Source organism: Chlamydotis macqueenii, chromosome Z (genome assembly GCF_036417535.1).
Source record: "Chlamydotis macqueenii isolate bChlMac1 chromosome Z, bChlMac1.mat, whole genome shotgun sequence".
Taxonomy (NCBI): domain Eukaryota; kingdom Metazoa; phylum Chordata; class Aves; order Otidiformes; family Otididae; genus Chlamydotis; species Chlamydotis macqueenii.
This window is the reverse complement of record NC_141593.1, coordinates 48,037,953-48,063,470: the sequence shown is the minus strand read 5'-3', so window position 1 is coordinate 48,063,470 and position 25,518 is coordinate 48,037,953. Positions and strand designations below refer to the sequence as shown.

The window sequence follows — 25,518 nt, the reverse complement described above, 5'->3', positions numbered from 1 at the left end:
ACAGATATATTGATAATACTGGGGGTGGGGGCAGGGGACTTTTAAATCTGACAATAAAACAACTAGGTGCTTACATTCCTCTTACTGATTCTCAAGTATGTACATGGATTCAGGAACTGAAGGACATCAGTTCTACTGAAAGTTATAAGCGTTGTTGTGGAAACATTTAAAGTGGCCTTAGATTTTGCAGATTTCATATCCCAGTTTTAAAAATCCTTCTCATTACTCTTGATATATTGTTAGTCAAAAGGATGCCATCAATGATAAATTGATTTTTTTTTCATTCTCTGCACTGAATATTTTAGTGTATGCCTAAAATATAAATTTTCTTGCTTTTATGAAGCCATAAAGGCCAGGATTTTTAATTTATTTTTCTGAAACAACAGACACCATCCGTAATTCTTTAGGGACTGTGTCCCATATTAACACAGGATCATTACTATTTCAAGTGTTCTACACAACAGGCTATGCACAGATTCAATGAAAGCTGAAGAGAATAAAATACCAAAAAAGGTGAGGCAAGATGGGGGTCAGCTCCTTGTTGACAGTAGATTTGGCTAATGCAGCTTGAAGAGATGTCTGTGTATCACCATCTACTTACTTGTATCTCCTGTTCTTCACACCTTCTGTACTGCTGCTATTTTCTCTGTTCTCTTACCGGGCTGCCCTGATTCTAGATCCTTTATTTTCTGCTCAAATTCTCTTGGAAGGGTATATAATAAATTTGTAAAATTACAATTTCTACTAGTATATATTATATTTATATATATATATGCATACACATATATGTACACACATGAAACATTTTATTTGCCCCAGAACCTAATGTTAATAGCAAAGTGGGGAAGGAAGGTATAAGTACTCATTCTTGCTGTGCAGGATACATGAAACAGTTAAAGCCACTACCATCACAGAAACTCAAATTAATACTTCCTATATTATTATGTTACATTTTTGTTTCCAAGCCTTCTTTAATTTCACAGGTTACCTGAATTTACAGTCATTGTTTTGTGCAAATGAAAAACACAGTTAAGATCTGCAAAATGAAAACAGTTCTTTTCATACTCATTTTCTCTTGTTCCAAAGATTCTGAAGAAACTTCCTTCATCGGTTGTTAGAAAAATATCTCATCTAGACAGTGCTTCCACTCTGTTGGCATTTCTAGCCTAAGTATTAGAAACCTGAAACAAGATGAAGTGGATAATACCACCATGCCCTCCCCACAAACTACATAATGAATTCCCTATAAGACACGATTTTGATTTTTTTTTTTTTTTTTTTACCTTAAGCCATTTATCGACACACTTGGCATGGAACTCATGGTTACAGGGTAAAACTCTAAGTAGCTGCCTTGACTCAAAATCACACATGCACACCACACACCTAAAAAAGACAATAAAGTTCAAATGTATCTGCTACGTAAGAACAACAAATACGTATTCCATACAAAACTTTACAGGTATTACTGCAGGTAGCTCTTTTACCCCTTAGCTACAGTTACCTGTATCTGTGGTTGAAGATGTGCAGTGTGACAACATAAACTGAGAACTGCTGTTGTGTTGGTTTTTTTTTTCCTGTGTTTTCAAATTACAAAGCAAGTGCTTCTGCTCATAGGAGTTCACAGACCCACCCAATAGAACAGATGTTTAATCAAAATTCAAAACGGTGGAGACAACGATCTCTAAAATTCACCCCCTACTGATACTAAGTCACACAGAAGGTCACTGAAATTGGAGTAACAGATAAAAATCTTTACACTGAAGTTCAAACATTAGACAGCATTTGGTACCGAGTCACTTTAACTGCCTTTGTATCTATACTTCCCTTTCCACTTGATTGCGCAGATCTTTCAAATGGGTTTTAAAAATTAGATGATGCAAACTGCTGATCAAACTCTTGTCAGGAGCACTTGAAACTTCAACACTTGAAGCTATTTTAACACAGGCTAAATTCCAAGCCGACAATGTCACTTTAATTTCTATGCTGAACAAAATTTATAACACCTTTCTTTCATTTTAATTTTGTAAATGCTGAGGAACTACATTGAAACATAGTTAAATGATGTGAGATTAGAGAGAGGTAAGGATAAATAGTATTCGATCTGGAAAGCAATGTAAAAAAAAAAAAAGAAAATTAAACTCTATACTGACATGACTGCTTTTAAAGTCCTTCTGCCTAGGTAAGGCTGCAATTTAAAGAAATGAAAATTCAGCCACTTAAATTACGAACCTTTGAAAGAGACCAATGCACTTACAATGTCTGTTCTGACTGGTGGTTGTTTGGATTGAACCTGTAGGATGGAAGCTGTTCAATGTCTGCCTTTGTCAGTCCTCGAGGTTTGGCTTCTCCGAGACGTTCTGCCAAATTCAGCAGTGCCTGCAAAACATGGAAGCTGGACATTTAAAAATTCACTGCTCAGACAAGCTCTGGTTCCAGTAGAGGTGACACTGCTATCATGCTTCACTAGCCCAGCTAGCAGCACAAAACACCTTTCTATCAAGAAATGTTTAGAATCTTAGCTCTCCTCTACAACACAAGCCCCATGGAAAGTCTTTCAGAATTCAACCATGTTTCTAATTATGTAAGATGTTCTCTTTGGGGTTTCAAAACCTGCAGGACCCAACTTCCAATTAGTCCTGCTGCATGCACAGCCTGGTAAATATTTTGCTTCTCACCCTGGTATGAAATTAATAGTGTGGGTAACCAGAAAAAAAATCATCAACAAATTTGCTTCCTTAAGAACATGTGAATCTGATCTTGTAAGATAAACCCAGAATTAAGAATGAGACAGGTTCCGATTCCCACTCCACAACTTGGGCTAGCTGAACTGTAATACAGAGATTTTATCCTCAATCTGGGAAACAAATACATACCATTAAACTTTAAGCCCTTTTCTTGCTAAATTTTATGTTCATTTTCTATAAGCCAAACATTGCAACAAAGTCTCTTACGTAAATAATTTGCACTCTGTCACATATGTAACTTGCACTCCTTCATAAGGAACCTAAGAAAAATATCACTACATATGTGACAGAAAACCAAAGCATAGAAAAGCTAGAAGACTTAGTGAAAGCTGCAAATGGTACAGATCACAAAGCCATTTCTAATACTGTAAAATCTAGAGCCCAAATTCTCGGAAATAAGATGATGCATCTTCTGAACTAGTACAGAAATTATTACAGAAGTGCTCATTGTTAAACTGAAAACATGCAACTACACAGAGCTCTTAAGGGGAGTATAGGCAATGAGATGCAAAAGTAAGGGCTGATGATGACTGAAGAGAAATCGAATGTAATTCAATAGTCTCAGAACCAGCAAAGACACAACAGCTGGGACTGCCCCATAATTATCTAGGATATTAAAGAGGGTTCTACATCTGCAGATCTGAATTACTGTACCCTTCTGAGGGCCAAGGAGAAAAGGCAGTAAGGTAGTTTTGTAAACACTACGTTTAGATTAATTAATCCTATGACATTAACACTATTCTGTATTAACACCATTCTGCAAAGTTATGCACATAAACCCAGTAACCTACCCTGTTCTTTTTGCAAGTGCTTCACTTCTGTTTGATATTTAACGTCAATTAAAACTGAAAAGGAGAAGAGTAGCACGTAGAACATAAAAGCTGAACAATTTAATTATTACTAGCCGGGAGGGTGCCTTCTGGGCAAGAGCAATAGACAAAAAAATAAAGCTAAGCATTTCTAATATCCAGTATTGCAAAAAAAAAAATCAGAAAGGATGTTTTTTTGATTCTGTCTTCACAGTCATTACATTTATTTGAAAGACAAAAGTAGGATTAAAAGCAAAATATAACGTAATTCTGTGTATTACTTGAGCTAACATTTGTTCTTTAAAGGCAGCTGTAGTTTGCACACCAACCTCATAGTTTTCTACCTCTCCATCTTCCACATCCAACTCAAAGCTGAAAGCTGGTCCAACTGCAGGTGGCACTGGGAGCATTGACCTACCATGAGAGCAAGCAGTGATAAGGTTTAGCATCTTGCTGAAGGAAAAGCACAGAAACATCTGGCAGAGGTAAATTTACTTTACTGATCTCTCTCAAATCAACAAGTTCTCAGAACTGGCAAAAATGTTAAGTTTGAAGTCAAGAATAGACATCTGAAGTGAAAGAGTCAAATGAAAAAGCTAGTTCTGCTACTTTTTGATACTGAGAGTGCTGCTTTTTTAATTGCATGCAAGTCTCAACTGATACTTCCAACCAAGCTCAACATTATTACAAAAACTAATCTCTTGACTATCACAGATTACGGAATGCTAAAACTGACAATGAATTGATATTCTGGTTTTAAATATGTTTTATTTCTTTAAGTGGATAAAATATCAAGAAAGATAAAGAGTCCTAAGTTCACTTAGCTCTCCAATACAAAGGCCTTGAAGCTCTTCTAAGCCTAAAACACACAATGAAGATAAATACAATATGCTACTGGACCAATTTCTATACTGAAGGCAAAGCATGGACTCACTTTCTCACATACTGTGATGCTGGTCAAAGCAGAATCTCATCAGACAGAGAGGCAAGATAGAGTTCTTCTGTTTTTATACTCAATAAGTATTTTTACCCCCCAAAGATAGTCCTACAGGTCAAAACTTAATGCACAGACAAAGACATAATAAATTCACAGCACTAAAATATACTAAAATCCCAGTAAAGTAATAAGGAATTACTGTGCCACATCGTGCCCCCAATGGACAGGCAAGAAGCTGTGATATCAACCTCAGACTGTAACACGCAGAGTTGAACAACTTAACTGGATGAGATTTCTGGTGCTGTTTTCACGACACCTGTGAAATTGCATAGACAGAAACTATAGATTTGGTGCCAGTGTTTTATTATTTCCTTGTCAACCTCACCTTTGCCACCAGAAAATAATCTTTGTTTTCCAAATGTTTCATACTTATTTCCAAAACAGAACATAGAAGAGCAACAAATCTCATGTCACATACCCAAATTCACCCACAGAGGATCTACCATAATACACTACAGATAATTCCCAGACGTTAATTGTCCCACATATTTTCCAGAAACAGCTAACCAGAGGCTGAACTGAAATTCAATAGCTATAACACATCAGCAGTTCAGCCAATAAAGAGTAACACACAACAGAAAGTTCCCACCCTTGTGTTTCATAATTAAGAACCAAACCAAATGAATTTATTCTGTAAGTGAAGACTCCTAGGACTTTATCCTCCAGTGTAACCATGCCTCTGTAAAAGTATCCAAGAACAAAGTTTCAAAATTTATTGAAGATTTTATGAAGAATTCAGAAAGAAGAGCCTCAAAAAAACCTACAAAACTACATTGGACAAAATTGTTCACTTCTATTTTTTCCTTGCTCAAGGGTGTATGTTATTCAAAATAGGCTGAAAAATTTACACAGAAATGGAAGTTTTCCTCCTCTATGGGACAGTTGAACTATGGCTGATCTCTGGTAGGGTCCAACAATAAAAAGTGCTGATGCTCTTGTTGAAAGTCATATGACTTCATAATACCCTACATGGAAGCAAATGTACTTTGAACTTACAGCACATAAGGTAAAAGGCTGGGATGGTAAGGGTGTGGTGGTATTGGCTGCTGTGATCGGTATCTGCTGCGCCCTGGGAGTCTTCGAGGCATAAAAGGTGAGTAAGGCTGTAAGAAAGAAGAAAATAAGCTTCAACTGGAACTTGTGGAACTGGAACTTGTGTCCAGTTCTGGGCTTCCCAGCACAAGACAGACATGGACATACTGGAGAGAATCCAACAAAGGGCCACTAAGATGGGACTGAAACATCTCACATATGAGGAAAGGCTGAGAGAGCTGAGACTGTTCAGCCTGGAGAGGAGAAGGCTCAGGGATATCTTATCAATGTATATAAATACCTGAAGGGAGGGTGCAAAGAAGACAGAGCCAGGCTCTTTTCAGTGGTGCCCAGTGACAAGACCAGAGGCAGTGGGCACAAACTGAAACACAGGAGGCTCCGTCTGAACATCAAGAAACACTTCTTTACCGTGAGGGTGACTGAGCACTGGCACAGGTTGCCCAGAGAGGTTGCAGAGTCTCCATCCTTGGAGATATTCAAAAGATGTCTGGACATGGTTCTGGGCAACCACCTTTAGGTGGCCCTGCTTAAGCAGGGGAGGTTGGACCAGATGACCTCCCTTCCAGCCTCATCCAGTCTGTAAGTCTGTGATTCAACACTTTGTTTTCTTAATAATGAAACGAAATTAAATCTGAATATTGAAATCCACTTTCAAGAGTGCATTATTAAAAAACTCGAGCCCCTGTTAAAATCCAAAAGAACCTCTGCCTTAATTTGAAATTATTCCCATCAATAATACACAATCATACCATTCCATGTGAAAAAGCAGTAACACACAAAAGAAATCCACAATCTCTTGTGTGCTTAGTCTACATGCAGGCTGGTTTGGGAAACAGGACTTGAACTGCTGACTCTCTTGTAAATATAAAAGCCCAGGCTTTAGGCCTGGTTCTACTACACAAGCACACAAGTGCTTGAGTAAAGAAGCCTTTAAAAAAAATTTTTAAAACCCCTCTTTTTAAAAAAATAATGATCTATATTTACATTTATGTTAAAGACGGGTCAAAGCCTTTCAAGTATACATGGAGAGTTTAATCAATGCAATTTCTGCAGCTGGACAAAGCCTAAAGAGACAGTCAAGTCTAAAACTTCAATGTATTCTTTCCATGGATAAAACAGGCCTTTATTATCATACTTTTTTTTTCATTTGCATGCTAAGTTCTTTACTTGTATATTTAAGTTTTCATTGTAATTGTTCAAAATTCCTTGCATTATCTACTAAAATGGGGACATACATAGTAAAATTTTTCCACCTAAATGCAAACTATATTTTCCCAGAAATATTAAAAGTACTAGTTTTTTTTTTTTAGAAATTTTTTGTAATGGAAATTAAAGTACCACTGTTGAACTTATATTTGAAGGGCTTGAGATATTTTTTTTTAAACAAAGAACAGCAAAGTCTTCACTAACATGTTTTTTTTTTCCTTCATATTTGAAAATCAAGAAAATGCAAAAGTCCAACACCACCAATGACTAACATAAACTCTTGTAACTTTATAATAGAAACATCATTAATAGGTAGTCATGGTCATATATAAAATTTACAGCTGATTTATAAACACAATGCAAAAGAACCAAGGTCTTTTTCTTGAAAGATCTCAAACTAGACATAGTAAATATCAATTTTACTGCTTTGTGAGTTCTGCAATCCAAAAATTTAATTAGATACTGTTGTGTTCACTGAATGAAAGAGAATCAGAAATGCAGTCATTCCATCATAATTTTAACATAAATAAAATTTTATAAAGATGTAGGATTACTTTATAAAAGACTATATGATTACTTGCAATATGCTTCTATTCTACTCCTCAGCGACATACAAGCCAGAACTGAAACATTACAGAGAACAAATACTACTTAATTCGTAAAAACATGGTATTTTGTTCCTTATCTACTTTAAAGACTGAACTTGTAAATCAAGAAAGCCTCACTTCAAACAAAATGTTTGTGATTAGACTGTAATTTATCTAACAAGCACACTGAAAAAATGTAAGCAGTTTATGGAGGTTTTTAAGTGTCTTTGTCTCCAGAGTGACTCATAGTGTCTGGAAACTTCATTGAAAATTGATACACTTCTAGTTTAACCATGAGCTCATTATTTTTTTTTAATAGCGGAGACTTATTTTTAACCTTTATAAAAACTGCAGTAAGCATTTAACTAAGTTGTGTGACTTTAAGGAGACTAATTAAAGAGAAGTTATCTGTATATTCTGCAGTCACAGCGCCTAAAATTTCATTCCCATTTAAAATTTTAAGTAACAACATGCCTCTAAAACCTTCTGTCAACTTGATACACAGGTCAAACATCAAAAAAATTCAGAGCCTATACTTGACTCCCAGTTACTTCTTCAAGCATTGCACAGGCAGGAGACATTTTTTCTTTTTAAAAAAACAAAACAAACACACCACCACCACCAACCTTCATCATCATAATCTTGGGACTAATACAATTGCAGATTGAAGTGCACCACAAATATTCTGTAAGCAGCACAGATACTGGACACACCAAAGAAGCAAAAAATTCAGCACAGACTTAATCCTGCACTAGGTTTAATTTTTATCCTGCTGCTGCTGCCTGTGGATCCCTAGAAAGTTGGCTTAAAGTGAGCTTGGCTGTCTTTATAACATTGGCGCAGTCTAAATTACGGAAGCACTCTATACAACTGCTTGTCTGCAAATTGCAAACACTTTGGAGAAGTATTTTTAAAGCATTCTAGCTTTCCTGACTTGTGGAAACTCAACATACGACGAAGAATGAGCTAAAACTGACAGCAGCTTTTCTAAACTGTCCTGGACTGTGGGACAACATGGAAGGTTTTCTAAGCAACTGCTACAACACCCTGCAGATATTTTATCAGAAATCATTTGCTGGTATCATTGAACTACCCTTAACCTGATCAAAATGAGCTTAAAGAAAACACCATTGTATGCCACTATAGCAAATAATGGAACAAAACTGCAAGAAGTTTTAGTTTTTTACAATGACAGCAGTGGAACACTGGAACAGGTTGCCCAGAGAAGTGGTAGATGCCCCAACCCTGGAGACATCCTGGAGTTTGAGGCCAGGTTGGATAGGGCTCTAAGGAAACCTGATCTAGCTGGAGATGTCCTTGCTCCTTAGTCGGGGGGGTGGGGTTGGACTAGATGACCTTTAAAAGTCCCTTCCAACCCTAACTATTCTATGATTCTAAGTGCCACTTTTCAACAAAATGTGCTATAGAATAAAGATCAAGAATGTTAATGCAGCATGAATGAGAACGTAGCACAGAAAACAGTACTTACTACACCAAATGACACCTCCTGATGTAACTGATCATGGGTTAAGAATTGGAGAGGAGCTGAGGGAGGTAATGTTGGTGGATGGGCTGAGGGAGGGTATGTAAAACCTCCTACAGGAAGATGTTCTCCAAGCAGTTCTACTTCATTTTCTATCCTTTGAAGTGGCTAAAAAAAAAAAAAAGACAGGCTTTGTTGCAATAATCGAGATGCATTTTTTCCCCAATATAGAAACTGCAATCCCAGTTGTACATTCTGAGCTGCTATGGTCAATTTTATAGGGTAAAAATAAAAAATAACAGGTATAATTGTACTCAGTTTTACATAGTAACCATGTGAACAATCCCTGTGTCATTAACACTACTGAAAAGCAAAGACAATACTACATATTTGATATAAATTCACCTTTTCCAGCTAGCCTTGCTTATAGACCAGGAATTTATGCGATCTAGCAAATATAGAAGTGGCTGTAATTTCCTGTGTCTTGCATTTTTCAGGGCAAATATTAGCTCTCCTTCTTGCCAGGCTGCTCTCACTGTACAACTATGTGAGAGAAAAAAATAAACCACAGACAAGAACTGAAAATGTGCCAGAAAATCTGAAAAGTGGAGAAGAAACAGGGCAACTCCAGTGGATTAAACTGCTAATGATATTCAGTAATCAAGCAGATGTTTTTCTAGGAGGGTCATGCAAGCAGTCCTACTAAGAATACACAGTCCACAGGTTTCAGAAGCATGACATTCCAGTTCAGTATTGTAGTCTAGTCAACTGTAGTATATGAGTCAGGCCCAAAAGTGCTCAAGAAACAATGAGGAATTGTCATTGTTTCATTAATACACCTTTCTGTTCCTGACACTGAATTCCATCATTGCAAGAAATTCAGCTAAGAAAGCTACCTTGTGGAAACAAAGAAATATTCTGTTTTGCTGTTATGCAGAACAAAGTTTAAACAAAAGGTATTCCTAAACTACCAAGATACAAACTTTCTGCCAGAGCCGAACATCGACAGTCAAGCCTAGTCAATAACCTAAATAAGTAACCCATGCTACAACCAGAGCCCATATATTTTCTAAAGGAAAGTCTTGTAAAGATTACCACTGAAAAATGTATTTTCCCAGCTGTTCTCCCACCATCATATTAAAGTGATTACAACCCTATCCATACCTGAGATCTGACATGGAGAACTCTCAGCACTGTTTATAAGTAACAATGAAGCTGTTTTCTACTTCTGCATTAGTGAAATACTGGCAACTTCTAGCCAGAGGGGCAAACAAATGGACACAAGTATACAGATAAGCCCACAGTAGCTGTAGGCCAGAAGTTAAAATCTGATTTCCCTCCAAATCCAAAACAAGGTCACATTCTCCCATGTGTGCAGAGTCCCTTATCATTAAGCCAAAACTCCTTAAGCAGAAGGTATTATTAATTTTCATACATGGAAAAAGAATATGTCTGGATGACCTAAGGTCATTATGTTCTAGGAAAAGCATTGGTCATTTAAAATTAACTAAAAAGTAATAGAAAACAAGTATGTAATGAAAGTAACATTCTGTGCTTTCTTCTCTTTCTGCTAAGCTTATCTCTGAGATCACTACTGCACTACACAACCTACTCTGGATTCTCTTCTGCTTCCTGGGAAAGAAATACCTGAAAGAATAGTTGCTGAAGCAAATATACATCTTTTTGACAGAAGTAAAGGCCTATGGAGAAACAGCACAGACAACAGCTGATGAAATCTGAAGAGAGCCATAGTGAACTTTAAAATAGTTTTTTCATCTTCACACCAAGTGGTTACAGACTTGCTAAGGAAGCCTAAGTGCAAAAACCTATTACTTTAAACAAAACCCTTCTGCTTCCTCAATGAGGTACCAGCACTATTTGCCCATCCAGCCCCACCAATTCTACGGAGAGCTGGGTAAGAAGCATCACTTACCGACCGTGACTGTTGTGCTTGGAAAGGAACGAATTGTCCTGGAGGAGGCAAGTGAGGAGGGTGGTGTGGAGAAATATGAGGAGGATGCAAAAGGAATGGGTCACTAGAAATGAGGGGTGGAAATGCTGCATAAGGTACAGGTAGGTGCTGGACTGAGCACGCCTGAAGCATCTGAAATAAAATGAAACAACATAGTTTTGTCTCTAGCACAAACATTCCCCATAGAACATTCTACATTTATTATGGAAAGATATTATGAAAACAAAGCAGTCTCTTGCCTCCTTGGAAAAAGCTCCAACACTCATAAACAGTGACTCATTCAAATACACAAGGAACAGTAATTGATACAGAACAGGCTCTAGAAGTACCATAGTGTGACATCTACTAGGTGCAAAGGAGCTCTCACTTCTCATGAAATCAGCAGGAGTTAGGGATTTCAATATGCCAGGATTAGATGGACTCCTAAGTGATGAACAGAAATATTTATGCTAGGTAATTTTATTTTTCCCACATACTACCCTCAAAACGACATGCCAAAGCATTGGCCTTGCAACTGTTCTAAGCTCTAGATGGAGCTGAGGCTCTCCCAGGTGTCAGAATGTGCCTTAAAAACTGCTGTCTCATATACTAAGAAGAATTCGTAAGCTCTGCCCAGTTCTGCACTTTGAGGTGAGCCTCATGCTCGAAAGGCAGCTCCCTAAGTGATGGGTTTCCCTAAGTGTGGGAAATAGCCCTTTTTCTCTCCTCAGGCACTAAATTTTTAAGACTAAAGTGATGAAGGCACTGCAGGGCAGCAGGAATGTGCCTTGTGGAAGTGTTCAGTTTTACTTCTAACTCTAGATAGCAAGGAGCAAGAAAATCTGCATTCTCTTCTTGCTGTTTAATCCATCATCAGAATGTCAGGCATTTGTTACATTTTTGAAAATTAAAACAGCAGCAAATAAGATACCTGTTATCAAATGTTACAAAGAAAGAGGACCCAGTTCTGAACTCTCAGTTTTTTTTTCTTTTTAGTCGTGTCACACAATAGATATTGTGCATACTGACTATAATGGCATAAAATGGCAAAGAAAGCTAGTTTAAAATCAGATTACAGTAGTGGAGGTGGGACTACCACCTCAATTTACTGTGATCATGACCAAGCAGAAATCTTTACATGCACTGAAACAGAAGCAGATTAATTTGATCTGACTACTATTTTTCTTAAATGTTGACTACTCTTCACCCTTAACTACTACATAATTTTTCTAAAAAATACAATACGCAAGTGTTTCTGCTGTTAAAATATATATTTTTATTCTATTTTACTAAATTGAAAACTGTTCTTTGAAATATTTGAAGATAAATTTGCAGGTAGAACATCACATAGTGTTCTTTAAAACAGGAGGAACTTTGGGGAACATATTAAAACAGGTTTAATCCCAAGATTCTCTATGGTAAAGATTACCATAGCTCCAATATGTTTCAAACGATCTATACTATGTCTATAGCACTTTTTAAGTCACAGCAAACGAGGCCACATTATCTTTCATATAGAAAGAAATGGTTTTCGGAAAACTTCTGCTGTTTGAACATATGATTCCAAGAAGCTTTAAAACTGATGAAGATCTTTCATAAGTGAAATGTTTATAGTTACATCTGCAGTGAGAGACATAAATATTATGAAAGTACCAGAAGGATACTGGTAAGTGCACAGAAGAAGCTGATGAGCAAGCTGACATGCTGGAGGGTAGGGCTACCTTTCAGATGTACTTTTATAGACGGGAGAAATTATGTGACAGGAACTACGTTAAGTTCAAAGGAAAATGTGAAGTCTGGCAGTGGGGGAGAATAACTCCATGAAGCAGGACATTTTGAGACTGACTGGCAGGTGAGCAGACTTGCAGAAAAAAGCTTGGTTCTGGCGGACATGTCAAATACGAGTACACAAAAGCTAAAGTGTACTCCTGCAGTCAAAAAGGCTGACTGCACACTGGGCTGCATTACTAAAAATGTAACTAGTGGGTCCAGTTAAGTGATTTCATTCCTCTATTTGGAACTTTTGAAACCGTATCTCTAGTCCTGTGTCCAGTTTTTGCCTCCTCAGTGCCAAACAAAGACAACAACATACTGAAATGAGTCCACTGAGAGACAACATGATGACCAGAAGCTTGCAGTACACTGCATAAAAGAAGAGGCTGCAGAACTGGATTTGTTCTGCCTTAAAAAGAGAAAACTAAGCAAAGACCTTACCACTGTCTTCAGCTACTTTGTGAGAGTGGACAGACAGAACCTGACTTTTTCTCGAGGAGCAAAGTAAAAGGACAAGGATCAACATGACCAAGTTGCAGCAAAGAAAATTCAATTGGATACACAGAAGAAATTCTTCACCACAAGGATAGTCAAACACTGGAGCAGGAAGCTCCAGTGAAATCTCCATTCTTGGCAACTGGAACTGCTCTTAGCAGGTGACCACCAGATGACCTCCAGAGCTCCCTCTTAACTTACATTATTCCTTAATTCTGTGACAAAATAGAAGAAAGCATAAAGTCTGCCTGCTGATGTTGTATAAACTCAACCTTAATTCTTTATATCCTCTTGTACTGCATCCATTCTCGGAACACACTTGATTAACTGTTGTACATTCAGTCTATACAACTGGTTAGAGCTTTTCTCCTTCATGTATTTAAAGGACAGCCGCACTGTTGAATTATAAAACATTTTATGAATTGCACAGGTAACACACTTGTTCAAAGCAGAGGGTAAAATTATTAGTATCTGTTGTTTGGATTTCCCTAAGCCCCAGTATAGTTTTAGATTTTCCTCTGCTGTTGTTCCTTAGGACATGTTGCTTTCTTGTCTTCCTGAATTTGTTATGCAAGTATTGTTCCAATCTCTGGGTACCCAGTTTGAGACTGCTTTGCCCCACTAACACCACCACTAAATAGAAGAAAAAAGTTGTCTCTCATCCTGCCTCAGGGATACACACTGACTTATGTAACAGATTTTCACCAATGTGCAATGTAAGGGGAAATACTGCCCACAAATATTCCAGAGTGGCCAGCAGCATACTGCAGACCTCATTGTCTCTCATGGGGATACGAGAGATGTATCTTGTCCAGACGCACCTGGACAAGACGAATGCAAACTACCCTCACTCTTCAATGAGCAGCTTAAAGAAATAGGTGGACACATTAAAAGTTTTGCTTCAGTGTCATAGACTTTCTCCTGCCCACAGGCCACAGAATATGTAACAGGAAAAGCTGAGTCACACACTGCTGGCAAATGCACAGCTGGTAGAGACCAATGTAAACACCAACATTATTAACAGTTACTGGACACTATATAATTTAATAATTATACAGTTTTTATATATGGTATTACAGATTTATACTAGAAAATGGAGGGGGGAAAAAAGCTGTGACTCTTCCAGCAGGTTCTGCAACCTTCTGTACTGCTGAAACTCTCAGGGTACACTTATTCAGCTCCGGTGCCTGTTAGTTCTTAATGATGAAATTTCCACAGAATGGTAGCATCAGAATGCTATGATCTGTGAAGTAGTATCTCCAAGATGCTACATAAAAATTTCTGAGAAAACAGTTCAAATTCTTTCAAATTTAAAGCTGGCAAATTAGCCAGTCAAGGCAATTTATTTTACTCCCAGAATGGCAGAGAGAGACATTATTATTAAATAATATTTTGATTCATTTTATGAGAGTATTTTGAGATAGAAGAGCCCTTCTCAGCTTTTAGTGATCTTTCAGGATCTTATTACTTCTCATAAGAAAATGGACTTTGGAATATGAGACCTTTTTGTATATAACCAATCCCTGAGCAAAGTCTCTAAGTAAGTTTTTTTTCTAAGTGAGCTGCCTAATAAAAGCCTAAGAAACCTTCCTCTTACTATCTGAAATTATGCAGAATTGTAAGAAGTCAGTTCATAAACCAGCATTTAATTTGAGTTAAAAAGCATCAGGACTCTATACTACAAAGACAAAAAACATATATAAAGACAGTAGGTAAGTGCCATATGCTTACCAGCTCTAAGGCCTATACTGCTATGCCACTGAAATTTACCACAGGGTAAAAAAATGGCTATTTCCAACATAATTGAAGCTATAAAGACACCGAAGCTCCAAGGTGCCATTCCTACGTCTAAGATTGAAGCTGGTGTAATTACAGAGACCCACTTACTGGGGGAGGCACACTGCAAACTGGAAGGTGCTGCCCGCTGAAAACCACTGAGCACCCTGGGACCTGCTGTGTGCTGCAGGCTGGGATGTGCTGGCCTGTGCAAAGTGGTATCCCATGTGGAGCCACCGTTGTCACTGTGTATGAGACAGGAACTGTGCCCTGATGGATCTGCAGTAAAAGGAAAAAAAAAATTAATATCTTACTGTAAACTCTTTAACAGTTTTGTACAGCACGATGAGTAAGATAATAAGCTGTAAAAGGAGGCACTTGTTTGTAATTCCTGTTCATTAAAATATTCTTATCAATGGAATATTACTTATCGATCAGCAGTTTCTGGGCAAAGCCAAGAGGGATCTCTTAGCTTAAAAGGTTAAAAATTCCAAGGCACCTTAGAGTTACTCAGAAGCACCTCAGACTCTGTTTAGCCTGCCTTCCAACATACTAGGTTTAGTCCTTACAAAATGAGAAGGCAGTTACTCCCACAGAAAAGCTAATTTACAAGTAGCTAAAGAACCTTAACTTTGATTCAATAATCATTCAGAGACTTGCATCTGTAAAGAACACGAAAATTCTGTAGGCTTTCTTTCTTCCAAAGAGATCAATCTCTTTATTCGCTCTCAGACTAACAACTAAGCACATATATCATTTTTTCACATCATTTACGGAGGAGTTGACTAAGCTTGGATGGCTAATTTGGTTATGCTGCAATTCATGAGCTCTACTGTCCTGTTGTCCTGGTTTCCGCAAGGATGGAGTTAATTTTCCTCTCAGTACCTGGTGTGTTTTGGATTTCATATGTCAAGAATGTTGATAAAAACACCCTGGTGGTATGAGTTGTTGTTAATGAGACCAAGGACACTGTCTGGCTTTCCAAGTCTTGTTAAAGTCTTGTTAACATGCAGATGCGGGAAGCTGGGAGAAAGACAGACAGAATAATTGACCCAAACTGGCCAAAGAAAGTATTCCATGCTATAAACATCATGCTCAGCACATAAGCAGGGGTTGCCCATGGGAAGGGGCATCCATCCTTGGCATCCATCTTTACTTCTTCTCTCGCTTGTACTGGCATCGTTCCCTCTACCTTGCTGGCTCCCGCTCCGCCCTTCGCTTGCTGCTCAGTTTTGGTTTCCATGATTGGCGCTCAGGACAGGCTGTGTTGGTCACTGGGACATCGGGTGGTGAGAAATTGTACATTGTTCATTTTGTATATATTAATATCCTTATATTCTGTTACTATTGTAGTTTTCCTTTGCTATTTTAGTAAACTGTTTTTATCTCAATCCATGAGTCTTCCTCTCCTCCCAATTTCTCTCCCCCATCCCACTGGGTAGGGGGAGGGTGAGCAAGAAACTGTGTGGTGATCCAGGCTAAACCACCACACCTATAAGCAACCAATTATAGACATTGTGAATTCTATTTCTAAATAATGTATTTTAACTATTTAAAGTTTCCTAAGCTAAGGAGAGGTATTTTAGATGAAACAGAATATGTTCTTAACAATCATATCACATCTTTATCACGTTAAATTAACTTCAGAAGCAAATTAACTGCAATTCAAAGGTTTGAGCCAGAGGTCTACAGAACTATGCCAGTAAATGCATTGTTGAACTGTTAAATATAATTATTTATTGAAAGTCTGGACTTTCTTTTTGTTTTTTTTTTTTCACTGCCTACTGCAGTGCTCCATATACCAACAATATTAAACAGGAAAAATGCTCTGTAAGAGGGCCAACAGAATTTAGTGTTACATGACTTTCACTGCCAACTAATTTGAGGCGGGGAGACACCTTGAAGATTTCAGGGGGAAAAAAACCAACCAAACAAACCCACATCTTCCAGACTCTTCCGTTTGTAGTCTAAAACTCTTACCTGATCATGAATGTCAACCATCACTGCATTCTGCTGTGGTGGGTGAGCGGCTGGGTGCAACATACGAGGAGATACATTTGGTGGGTGAAATGCTCGGGGCTCTTCTATTGCTTGCTGCTGTCCATAGGAGAGATGGCGGTAGTTTTCATCCTGGCTAATGGAATTATGTCTAGACAAACGATCTCTCCTTGTTCTCTGACGTCGAACAGGAGGACTGGAAACACATTAAAATAATTAAAAGATTACATAAATGACACAAATCCTTCTTAATAACTAAATCCACAAGAGAATCAAGTATAACGAAATTTTTTACACTGGAAAATTTTACTGGAACAGGTTTACTAGACTGGAATAAAACTTCTCACTGACAAAACTGCTAAAAGCCTTACAGATTTCACTTTTTTGAGTACAAAAGTGCTTAATAGAGCACACCTTAATGCTGTAAAGGAAACCAGGAAAACTCCTCTTATGTAAATATAACCTGTTAAAAAAACGACACTTGGATTGTCAAGACAAGTGCTCAAAAGTCAAGATAGCAAACTTCAGGAGATTTCCATGCATTTATATTCTAGGTAAAAAACCTTAATCACATGATCACAGAATTCCCCAGGGTCCTTGCTCCAACCAGGCCACAGAATGGTTGCTCACTTAGTAATGGCAAACAAAGCAGTAGACTCCTCTGAAGAAACAAATGAATTTTTCACCTCTCATATGTTCCCTGGATAACTGAGTACCTCACAGAATTCTCCCCAGAAGATCCCAGGAAATTGTGATTGTAGTAATCTTTCTTTTCCAGAGTGGAGAACTGTTGTGCAGATTGATTTAGACCAGAGCATCTGCTTCTTTTGAGCAACTGATCTACAGGTGTAGGATTTGATTATGTATTCGTATATAATTCTGTGTATGTTCTGAGCAGAGCTGTTACTATCTTGAGCCAAGATTTCTGTAAATCAGAGACCAGCGGCTCAAGTTCAACACTCAGAAAATGATGCACACACAACTCACAAATTCACTGCTAGGCGTTTTGATCATGTCACTTCTCATTTATTTGGAAGAGGAGAGAACTGAAAGCACAAAGACACCCCCTAACGCTTTGAATACATGCCTTCCAATCCCCACAACACATAAATTGCAGGTCCCAGAGGCAAGAGCAACTTAAAGCTGCATGGGACAAAATGGTTTCCCACTTATGGCAACAGGCTGAAAGAGCCAAACTGCAGAGAATAGACAAGAAAGGTCTGTGACCATTAGTACATGTCCTCTCCAACAGTGTGTGGAAGAGAACTTAAAATTCTTCTGTCTCACTATTCCCATTTCTATAACCACGTTTATCTGACAAAAATCAAACCAACCTGAAACCTGCTGGCAAACTCCAGACATTCCTCAAATTGAGTCCAACTTTTACTCTGAGGAAAGGGAAGTATACTACCAGCTATTTAGATGCTACTGTCAGTACATGACACAATGTTTCAAATTACAATTCTTCTGCCCTACTTCATGGCAATATGACACTATTATTGCCTTTCTTAGAACTGAAAGAAATGCTAATTCGTTACAGGTCAGACCGAAGGCATAAGGCCAGACTGTAACACAGAATTCTTAAAACAAAACAAAGCAAAACAAAACAAAGCATAGTGTTTCTTTATCTTTACAAATTACCATGTCAGAACACACAAGCTGTTTTCTTCTAAGCACTGAGAACATAAATACACAGTTTTACTAATGTTTTTCTCTCAACGCCAGTCTGCTTTCCCAGAGTTTTTGTCGCACTCTCCATCTCTGTACTACCAGTATGACACACCTGTTACATTCACATTGTATAAAACTGGCATATATGATTTCTAACCAGAGAGCTACAAAAGATGTCCAATTTTTTTGAGTATTAAAGTTGCTTTAAAGTTGCTATTTCTTGCTATGAAACACAAATGCTCTGAATACTTCAACATAAAATGTCTACGTGGGGATTTTTGTTTGGAAAAGCTGCAGGAATAAAGGAAAGTGACAAAAGACCATTCCAACGCTTTGGAAGAAGTACAGAAACTCTCTAACTGCCATCAGCACTCAGACAAGGTAGCTTCTCATAAAACTACTCCTACCTCTGCCTTTGTTAAAAGGTCTGGCTTTACTTTTTTATGAACCCAGAATTATGAGAAAGCACAGCCAGTAAAAGCTGGTAAAACTTCTGGAGTGGATTTTTTAAAATTAATGGAGTATTATTCTCTGGAAAAAAAAAGCAAAATTGATTTTTTTCCTATGCAGAGTTATAAAGAAACTATACTTTTCATTCAACAAAATTCAAAGCATCCAGATACGTAGCTCTACATGCTTCCCGAAGTATTGGAAATTACTTCTGAAAAATTGTCAAGACATGCGTCTAAACTATTATTTAACATCAGTAATGAACTTGTGCTTGAAGTCTTTAAAAAATATCCACAAAAAACCTCCTCTGGTTCTACATGCACAGTATAAACATGGTAAATGTCCAGTTAAAACAAAGAGACAGGACAGGAGTGGTGAAAAAAATGTAGGAATTCCTACCCTCAGGTAGGAACAGCCATCAAAAGGTATCTGTAACTGCAGAGTAAATATTTGCAGATCTTAGTATTTTCTAACGAGAGTGATTTCTTTGCAGCAACACATTCTTAAATCCCGTTAGTTCAGAATTACATTCAAGACAAGGAGGAAAGGAAGCACAGATGAAAGGTGAGGCACAACAATGGTACAGATCTCCCAATTTCACAATGACTGGTAAAGACAAATTGGAATGGCTTTCTATGCTTCACATAGGCATGCATTATGCTTTTACATTCACAATTTATCTATACTGTAAGTAGCTGGACAAAAAGAACATCCTTCTGCAAATTCATACCAGAAGGCTACCTTTCTAAATGCAGTATTTATTTGCTTACAATGAATCAGAAAAAAATGCACAATGAATTAGGGTACTGTTGTGCTAGGCACAGTACAAAATCCCTGATACAAATAAATAAGGTCTACATAGTAACCCAGATAATGGAAGAAATCCAGATAATAAAAAACCAGCACAGCCTGCGCTGACCAACAGGAGTGAACTGGTAGGACAAAAGAGTTAATGCTGATGATGCTGGGTCAGAGTGATGTCCACACTACACACACTTCAGAGGTTTTGTTTGCACTTGCCCTAGTCTGTTCCCTTGAGCTGAATGACCATTTGCAACTGGAGTGCACCTTTCATCTTATCTTCATCTGAAAACCTCCCACTCTGCAATGGGAAGAGAGAAAACAAAGCAGGGAAAACAGGAAATTGGCTTCAAAAGCACATGCATAACCTCATCTAAAGCATTAATAACAGATGCACTCACAATGATCTTAAGGAAACAAGCTTTGATCCATGAGAGAGGTTATTAGTTCTGATATTGGCTCCAGAGCATTCTAAGACTCAAAAAGACTCCTGCAAAATAAGATATATATATATATATGTGTTGGTCTCCCTAATGATCCTTTTCTAGCAGAGTAGATTGGGTGCAGTACTGTTCTGGAATTGACCTAGAGCCAGCTCAAATGCAACAGTATTCAAGCTAAAGAATGCCCTGACTCAAGTGCAGGGAAGCGAAGTCGACACATTCTAATGTCTCCAATTACACCAATTACAGGTGTTATTACCCAAGAGCAGATGAGCTGGCCCTCAAAAGAGTAATGCTTTGCGTTCACAATGCTGCAGTCAACCTAACAACTCCTGTCAGACTGAAGATCACTCTGCACTGAGGTGTCTCTCCATTTGCAGCATGATTTATGTGTAAGCCACCAGCCACTACCTGGGTAATACCTGACTGCATTTGAATGTCAGACAATTGTCCCATGCACATTCTCCTACACATGTCATTCTCCTCCTTCAACCCACAGTATATCCAAACTGTCTAGATTCAGCTAGTTGCCATTTAGCTTGTTAAGCACTCTACTTGGCAGGAGATGTTAACGAACATTGTGAAGAAATCTGAGTAGGCTGGCTGGACACCAAGCAAAAATGGTGAAACGCAGCATATTCTAGGTATCCCAGCTCAAACAATTTCAAGGTAAAAAACACTCTTGTGGACCAACTACCCCTGCAGAGCATCTCTGCACCAAATTTTTAAAAGGCCTAATATTCTGTCTTCACAATAACCCCTACAAGTTCACAATTCAACCTCCTCCAGTTTTGACAAGTTTGACAACCTGTTTTGAGAGCTGTGTATTTTGAATGCCACTGGCTGAAAGCTTTCAGATTAATGGACTTGAAGTAAAGATACAAAACTAGCATGTTTCAAAGTCTCTTGCCTCGAAACTACCCCTGCCTGATTATGGTTTACAAATTTGATTTGTAGAACTGGAAGAAAACCAGTTATGTATGTTTTAAGACTAATATTTTCACATTCTCAAAGAAGTACAGACACTTCAATTTTAGTACAAACCAAGCCACAATATTCCTCAGAAGCAGAGGAATAGTGTGTTTTAATTTGCATTAGATGACTCAGCATTTTTGAGGGAGAATGCAAGGCAATGAATGCTTGTGTTTCGGATAATTAGTTTAACTAGAATAGTAAAGAAGTTTATGGTTTTATGCTTTCCTAAACTATCACCCATCCAGGCACAAGTTCAACCTGGCCATCCAAATCTCTACCTTTCCAGAACCATTGGAACTTTCTCCAGAATCTCTGTTTTGAGAGTTATTGAGCCACAAGCTAAAACCAGCATGAAAATCTAACTCCTATCATATGTGAATCACTCACCTCACCAACCATTTGACACTATGCTAACCTCCTCAATCTCCACAGCCAGTGTCCCACATCTTTATTTAGATATTTTTAATGTACAAAAATAATTGCAACTGCAGTGAAGATTATGGTACTACCTCAATAACTTCTAATATCTTTGTAAGTACCCTGATGAGAAAGATTTTCCTCACATTTTTCTAAATGCTTATTGCACCAATGCAGAAAAAGAGAATCAGGCTCATAATCAAAAATGTTAATGAGCACTCCTTTCCCTGAGTTGTCTGTTCACATAAATTATGGGATCTCACCAACCTGAATTACTTTCAGTAACTTTTCAGTTACAACTATAATAACTTACAGCTCAAAGGAAATGTTAACATGTTTACCGTATGTGATCTAGTCAGTGCTGCCTGAAATACACCTCCCTTGAGCCGAAATCAGGAAGAATAAGAAATTGTTGCTCAATTGCTTACCTCCTCCTGTTTCGTACAGGTGTGTTGCATCGTTCCCCTGAGAAGTGGTTGGGTCGAGCCAAAGGAGGCTGCCTATTTGATGTCATCTCCCATGGTCGCATTGGCGGTGACGGGGCTGGTGATGCTGCTGTATAGTCAAAGACTGAATGGGAAAGACGTTGTCGCTTGGGAGTAGGACTGTCTTCACTCTACGCCAGTGCAAAAAAAAAACCAAAACAAAAACAAAACCCACCTTCAGATGAGTGAATTACAATCCATACCTCAGTATTGCTTTGTAGTTAGCATTAGGAGGGACTTACTGAAGACTGCATTAAAACATCATTAAATTAAACACCTGCAAGTAGTTGTCTATTTATTATCTTTATAATACAGATGCGATGGCTCCCTAACCCCTAAAAGAATTACTACGAAGTCATATTTTAGTAGCATTAAAAGATAAAAAATACAATATCCATGCAAAATCTATAACAGAAAAGAGAATAACATGAAAAAAATAAGGCATAACCTATTTTATATGCATTCTGCCTTAGTACTTATAGGCTACAGAAACATGAAAAGATGTATAAGCAGAGTCTTCAAAACAATTGAATTTGTACTCGTCAGTAAGCGGACATCATACAGAGCTTGCACTCTGCACTGCGTCCCTTTCCTCTCAGGTCTGTACTTACAGAGCTTATCAGACATTTTCTCTGTCCTGCAGACTATTTAAATTCTGCTAGCTCAGCACAGAGGTGCTTCATCCTTCTACTTATTAGTATAATAGTGGTTACTGGAAAGTACTTACGCACAAACCGAAAAAAAAAACTAATCACAAATCTCTGGTTAAGTCTGTGCATTTCACTAAAATTCTGTAAGGACTATATAGCGCCTAGAATTTTCACTACTATTGATATGAAGGCCATCATTCTCCAAATAATGTTCTCACATTTGGTTCTGAACACAAGTAACTACCTCTCCTCTTCATTGTGTATCCATGCTACTGAATTACTAAACACACAAGCCATGGTCATCCATGGTGGACTTCAAACACCACGGTATCTGTTGGAGGGACAACATCGCAGAGCATAAGCAATCCAGGAGGTTCCTGGAACGTGTTAATGTTAACTTTCTGCTCTAAGTGACAGAGGAGCCAACAAGGAGGGGTGCTATGCTGGACCTCGTTCTCATGAACAAGGAGGGGCTGGTGGGGAACGTGGAACTCAACAGCAGCCTTGGCTGCAGTGACCTCATGAAATGGTGGAGTTCAAGATCCTTAGGGCAGCGATGAGGGCATGCAGCAAGGTTTCTACTCTGGACTTCAGGAGAGTAGACTTTGGCCTCTCCAGGGATCTGCTGGTTAAAGTGCCATAGGCTCAAGAAAGCTGATTAATGTTCAAAGATCACCTCCTCCAAGCTCAGGAGCAATGCATTCCCAAAAGGAGGAAGTCAAGCAAAAATGTCAAAAGGCCTGCATGGATAAACGAGGGGGTTCCGGACAAACTCAAACACAAAAAGGAAGCCTACAGAGGGTGGAAGCAAGGACAGGTAGCCTGAGAGGAATACAGAGAAATTGTCTGAGCAGCTAGGAATCAAGCTGGGAAAGATAAAGCCCTGATAGGATTATATCTGGCCAAGGAAGTCAAGGGCAACAAAAAAAGCTTCTACAGGTACACTGGGGATCAGAGGAAGATCAGGGAAAATGCAGGCACTCTACAGAAGGAAATGGGAGACCTCTTCCTTTTCCACAGAGAATGCTGAAGTACTCAATGACTTTTTTGTCTCCGTCTTCACTGGCAAGTGCTCTAGGTACACCACTCAAGTCACACAAGGCAGAGGCAGGGACTGGGAGAAGGAAGACCTGCTGACTGTAGGAGAGCAGGTTCAAGACTACCTAAGCACCTGCTGAAGGTGCACAAGTCCATGGGACCCAATGAAACGCATCCGTCCATCCTGAGGAACTGGCAGATTAAGTTGCTAAACCATTATCCATCATATCTGAGAAGTTGTGGCAGTCTGGTGAGGTTCCCACTGAAAACAAACCTGCCATTATTAAAAAGGGGAACAAGGAAGAGCTGATTAACTAAAGGCCGGTCAGTCTCACCTCCATGCCTGGCAAGGTCATGGAGCAGATCCTCCTGGAAACCATGCTAAGGCACATGGAAAATAAGGAGGTGACTGGTGGCAGCCAACATGGCTTCACTAACAGCAAGTAACGCCCGACTAATTCGGTGCCCTTCTATGATGGGGTTACAGCATTGGTGGATAAGGGAAGAGCAACTGATGTCATTTACCTGGACTTGTGCCAAGCATTAGGCACTGTCCCACACAACATCCTTCTCTCTAAACTGAAGAAACATGAATGGACAGATGGAACACTCGGCAAACAAAGAACCGGGTGGATAACTGCACTCAGAGAGTTGTGGTCAACAGCTCAGTGTCCCGGTGGAGACTGGTGATGGGTGGCGTTCCTCAGGGGTTGGTATTGGGCCCAGCCCAGTTTAACATCTTTGTCAGTGACATGGACAGTGGAACAGTATGCAGCCTCAGCAAATTCGCTGACAACACCAAGCTGTGTGGTAAGGTTCACACACTGGAGGAAAGGGATGCCATCCAGAGGGACCTTGACAGGCTGGAGAAGTGGGCCCATGCAAACCTCATGAAGTTCAACCAAGCCAAGTGCAAGGTCTTGCGTGTCGGTCAGGGCAATCCCAGACGCAAATACAGGCTGGGTGGAGAATGGATCGAAAGCATGCTCGAAGAGAGGGACTTGGGAGTGCTGGTAGGTGAGAAGCTCAACATGAGCCAACAATGCGTGCTTGGAGCCCGGAAAGCCAACTGCATCCTGGGCTGCATCAAAAGGAGCATGGCCAGCAGATTGAGTGAGGTGATTCTCCCCCTCTACTCTGCCCTGGTGAGACCCCACCTGGAGTACTGTGTCCAGCTCTGAAGCCCCCAACATAAGAAGGACACAGACTTGTTGGAGCAAGTCCAGAGGAGGGCCATGAAGATGATCAGACAGTTGCAGCTCCTCTACTATGAGGACAGGCTGAGAAAGTTGGGGCTGCTAAGCCTGGAGAAGACTCTGGGTAGACCTTATAGCAGCCTTCCAGTACCTGAAGGAGGTCCACAAGAAAGGTGGACAGGAACTTTTGACAAGGGCCTGTTGTGATAGGACAAGGGGTACTGCCTTTAAACTGTAAAAGGGTATATTTAGATTAGATATAAAGCAGAAATGGTTTACTGTGAGGGTGGTGAGGCACTGGAACAAGCTGCCCAGAGAAGTCGTGGATGGCTCATCCCTGGAAGTGTTCAAGGTCAGGTTGGATGTGGCTTTGAGTGACCTTGTCTAGTGGAAGTTGTATCTGCCCAAGTCAGGAGGGTTGGAACTAGATGATCTTTATGATCCCTTCCAACCCAAACGATTCTATGATACCAATTAGACTGCTTCTGTATCTAAAAACTGTACCAGGAACACTCATAAA

The 25,518-nt window shown here is 39.0% G+C and overlaps 1 protein-coding gene across 7 annotated transcripts in view; it reads right to left on the bottom strand.

Annotated features, from left to right (window-relative positions):
* RNF38 (ring finger protein 38) overlaps window positions 1-25,518 on the bottom strand; it is a 112,961-nt gene that overhangs the window by 5,273 nt on the left and 82,170 nt on the right. For 5 of the 7 annotated variants that reach the window (XM_086771091.1, XM_086771098.1, XM_086771093.1 and 2 more), the window contains 8 exons: window positions 22,058-22,245; window positions 16,855-17,068; window positions 14,986-15,153; window positions 10,813-10,983; window positions 8,886-9,047; window positions 5,547-5,653; window positions 3,883-3,967; window positions 2,255-2,376 (listed from right to left, as the gene is read on the bottom strand). In XM_086771091.1, the coding sequence (XP_086627217.1) occupies window positions 2,255-2,376; window positions 3,883-3,967; window positions 5,547-5,653; window positions 8,886-9,047; window positions 10,813-10,983; window positions 14,986-15,153; window positions 16,855-17,068; window positions 22,058-22,245 (1,217 nt within the window). Of the gene's footprint in view, window positions 1-1,283; window positions 1,384-2,254; window positions 2,377-3,882; window positions 3,968-5,546; window positions 5,654-8,885; window positions 9,048-10,812; window positions 10,984-14,985; window positions 15,154-16,854; window positions 17,069-22,057; window positions 22,246-25,518 lie in introns of all 7 variants that reach the window. The other 2 variants (XM_086771092.1, XM_086771095.1) reach the window with 2 other exon arrangements.